The 3744-nt window shown below is 57.2% G+C and overlaps 1 protein-coding gene across 1 annotated transcript; it reads left to right on the top strand.

Annotated features, from left to right (window-relative positions):
* Positions 1 to 1024: 1024 nt before the first annotated feature.
* Positions 1025 to 3289, top strand: LOC109879828 (proline-rich extensin-like protein EPR1). Its single transcript, XM_031802348.1, has one exon. The coding sequence runs from the start codon at positions 1025 to 1027 to the stop codon at positions 3287 to 3289; it is 2265 nt and encodes a 754-aa protein (XP_031658208.1).
* Positions 3290 to 3744: the final 455 nt, after the last annotated feature.

Genomic DNA, 3744 nt, shown 5'->3' with positions numbered 1-3744 from the left:
TATATCACATCTGTTCATTAGTCAGTGCTGTTAGTTCTCACTACCGGGCCCACTTCAGTCAGTCCTGTTAGTTCTCACTACCGGGCCCACTTCAGTCAGTCCTGTTAGTGGTCACTACCGGGCCCACTTCAGTCAGTCCTGTTAGTTCTCACTACCGGGCCCACTTCAGTCAGTCCTGTTAGTTCTCACTACCGGGCCCACTTCAGTCAGTCCTGTTAGTGGTCACTACCGGGCCCACTTCAGTCAGTCCTGTTAGTTCTCACTACCGGGCCCACTTCAGTCATTCCTGTTAGTGCTCACTACCGGGCCCACTTCAGTCAGTCCTGTTAGTTCTCACTAACGGGCCCACTTCAGTCAGTCCTGTTAGTGCTCACTACCGGGCCCACTTCAGTCAGTCCTGTTAGTGCTCACTACCGGGCCCACTTCAGTCAGTCCTGTTAGTTCTCACTACCGGGCCCACTTCATTCAGTCCTGTTAGTGCTCACTACAGGGCCCACTTCAGTCAGTCCTGTTAGTTCTCACTACCGGGCCCACTTCAGTCAGTCCTGTTAGTGCTCACTACCGGGCCCACTTCAGTCAGTCCTGTTAGTGCTCACTACCGGGCTCACTTCAGTCAGTCCTGTTAGTGCTCACTACCGGGCCCACTTCAGTCAGTCCTGTTAGTGCTCACTACCGGGCCCACTTCAGTCAGTCCTGTTAGTTCTCACTACCGGGCCCACTTCATTCAGTCCTGTTAGTGCTCACTACAGGGCCCACTTCAGTCAGTCCTGTTAGTTCTCACTACCGGGCCCACTTCAGTCAGTCCTGTTAGTGCTCACTACCGGGCCCACTTCAGTCAGTCCTGTTAGTGCTCACTACCGGGCCCACTTCAGTCAGTCCTGTTAGTGCTCACTACCGGGCCCACTTCAGTCAGTCCTGTTCGTGCTCACTACTACGATTTCCTTTTTACATTTGAGTCATTTAACAGACACTCATCCAGAGAGCGACTTACATCAGTATCTGAAACATTTCCATGATTGACAACATGATAAGTTTACCCATCTTCCCCGTACCCCTCCTGTCCCCACAAACACTTTACACCTCATACCCCCGTACCCCTCATACCACCCTCAACCCCCGTACCCCCTCATACCACCCCTCAACCCCCGTACCCCTCATACCACCCTCAACCCCCGTACCCCTCATACCACCCCTCAACCCCCGTACCCCTCATACCACCCCTCAACCCCCGTACCCCTCATACCTCCCCTCAACATCCGTACCCCGCATACCACCCTCAACTCCCGTACCCCTCATACCACCCCTCAACCCCCGTACCCCTCATACCACCCCTCAACCCCCGTACCCCTCATACAACACCTCAACCCCCGTACCCCTCATACCATCCCTCAACCCCCATACCCCTTATACCACCCCTCAACCCCCGTACCCCTCATACCACCCCTCAAACTCCGTACCCCTCATACCACCCCTCAACCCCCGTACCCCTCATACCACCCCTCAACCGCCGTACCCCTCATACCACCCCTCAACCTCCGTACCCCGCATACCACCCCTCAACCCCCGTACCCCTCATACCACCCCTCAACCCCCGTATCCCTCATACCACACCTCAACCCCCGTACCCCTCATCCCACCCCTCAACCCCCGTACCCCTCATACCACCCCTCAACCCCCGTATCCCTCATACCACACCTCAACCCCCGTACCCCTCATACCACCCCTCAACCCCCGTACCCCTCATACCACCCCTCAACCCCCGTACCCCTCATACCACCCCTCAACCCCCATACCCCTCATACCACCCCTCAACCCCCATACCCCTCATACCACCCCTCAACCCCCGTACCCCGCATACCACCCCTCAACCCCCGTACCCCTCATACCACCCCTCAACCCCATACCCCTCATACCACCCCTCAACCCCCATACCCCTCATACCACCCCTCAACCCCCGTACCCCGCATACCACCCCTCAACCCCCGTACCCCTCATACCACCCCTCAACCCCCCGTACCCCTCATCCCACCCCTCAACCACCGTACCCCTCATACCACCCCTCAACCCCCGTATCCCTCATACCACACCTCACCCCCGTACCCCTCATACCACCCTCAACCCCCGTACCCCTCATACCACCCCTCAACCCCCGTACCCCTCATACCACCCCTCAACCCCGTACCCCTCATACACCCCTCACCCCCACCCCTCATACCACCCCTCAACCCCCATACCCCTCATACCACCCCTCAACCCCCGTACCCCGCATACCACCCCTCAACCCCCGTACCCCTCATACCACCCCTCAACCCCCGTACCCCTCATACCACACCTCAAACCCGTACCCCTCATACCATCCCTCAACCACCATACCCCTTATACCACCCCTCAACCCCGTACCCCTCATACCACCCCTCAACCCACGTACCCTCATACCACCCCTCAACCCACATACCCCTCATACCACCCCTCAACCCCCGTACCCCGCATACCACCCCTCAACCCCCGTACCCCTCATACCACCCCTCAACCCCCGTACCCCTCATACCACACCTCAACCCCCCGTACCCCTCATACCATCCCTCAACCACCATACCCCTTATACCACCCCTCAACCCCCGTACCCTCATACCACCCCTCAACCCCCATACCCCTCATACCACCCCTCAACCCCCGTACCCCTCATACCACCCCTCAACCCCGTACCCCTCATACCACCCCTCAACCCCCGTACCCCTCATCCCACCCCTCAACCCCCGTACCCCCTCATACCACCCCTCAACCCCCGTATCCCTCATACCACACCTCAACCCCCGTACCCCTCATACCACCCCTCAACCCCCGTACCCCTCATACCACCCCTCAACCCCCGTACCCCTCATACCACCCCTCAACCCCCATACCCCTCATACCACCCCTCAACCCCCATACCCCTCATACCACCCCTCAACCCCCGTACCCCGCATACCACCCCTCAACCCCCGTACCCCTCATACCACCCCTCAACCCCCGTACCCCTCATACCACACCTCAAATCCGTACCCCTCATACCATCCCTCAACCACCATACCCCTTATACCACCCCTCAACCCCCGTACCCCTCATACCACCCCTCAAACCCCATACCCCTCATACCACCCCTCAACCCCCATACCCCTCATACCACCCCTCAACCCCCTCAACCCCCTCATCTACCTCTCAACCCCCGTACCCCTCATACCACCCCTCAACCCCCGTACCCCTCATACTTCATCTACCTCTCTCCTATACACATCTGCTTAGAGAATAGGGCCAGATAAGCCCATCGTACCTCCTGAATTGGGGCCGATACTGGAATTTCTCTCAGTCTGATAAAATAAACTGGGGAGTCTGAGACGTTGTATAAATAAACATCACACTGGCTGGGAGAGCAGCTAGGTCCCAGGGACGGAAGTGATCGTTCCTTATCCCTGCTGATTAAACAGAGGTTAAAAAATATGTCGGCTATTACATTCTACCGGAAAATACCCCTTGGAAAATAATCACTGAAACATTGTGATTCGCAAAGGCCACGCGAATGAAGCCGGATCTCTCTACTTTTTACTTCTGAGAAGAGAAAAATGCACTGTGTGTGTGTGTGCGTGTGCGCGTGTGTGCGCGTGTGTGCGTGTGTGCGTGCGTGTGCATGTGTGTGTGTGTGTGTGTGCGTGTGTGTGTGTGAGAAGAGAAAACATGATGGCAGAATGCACTGTGGTGTCTCTCTAC

This window comes from Oncorhynchus kisutch, linkage group LG2, assembly GCF_002021735.2.
Source record: "Oncorhynchus kisutch isolate 150728-3 linkage group LG2, Okis_V2, whole genome shotgun sequence".
In the NCBI taxonomy this organism is placed as follows: Eukaryota; Metazoa; Chordata; class Actinopteri; order Salmoniformes; family Salmonidae; genus Oncorhynchus; species Oncorhynchus kisutch.
Note: the sequence above shows the minus strand (reverse complement) of the source record. Positions and strands in the feature narration are given on the sequence as shown.

Bases quoted from the DNA above. Each gene is read 5' to 3' on its own strand.
- LOC109879828 (XM_031802348.1), top strand. From the start codon at position 1,025: ATGATAAGTTTACCCATCTTCCCCGTACCCCTCCTGTCCCCACAAACA.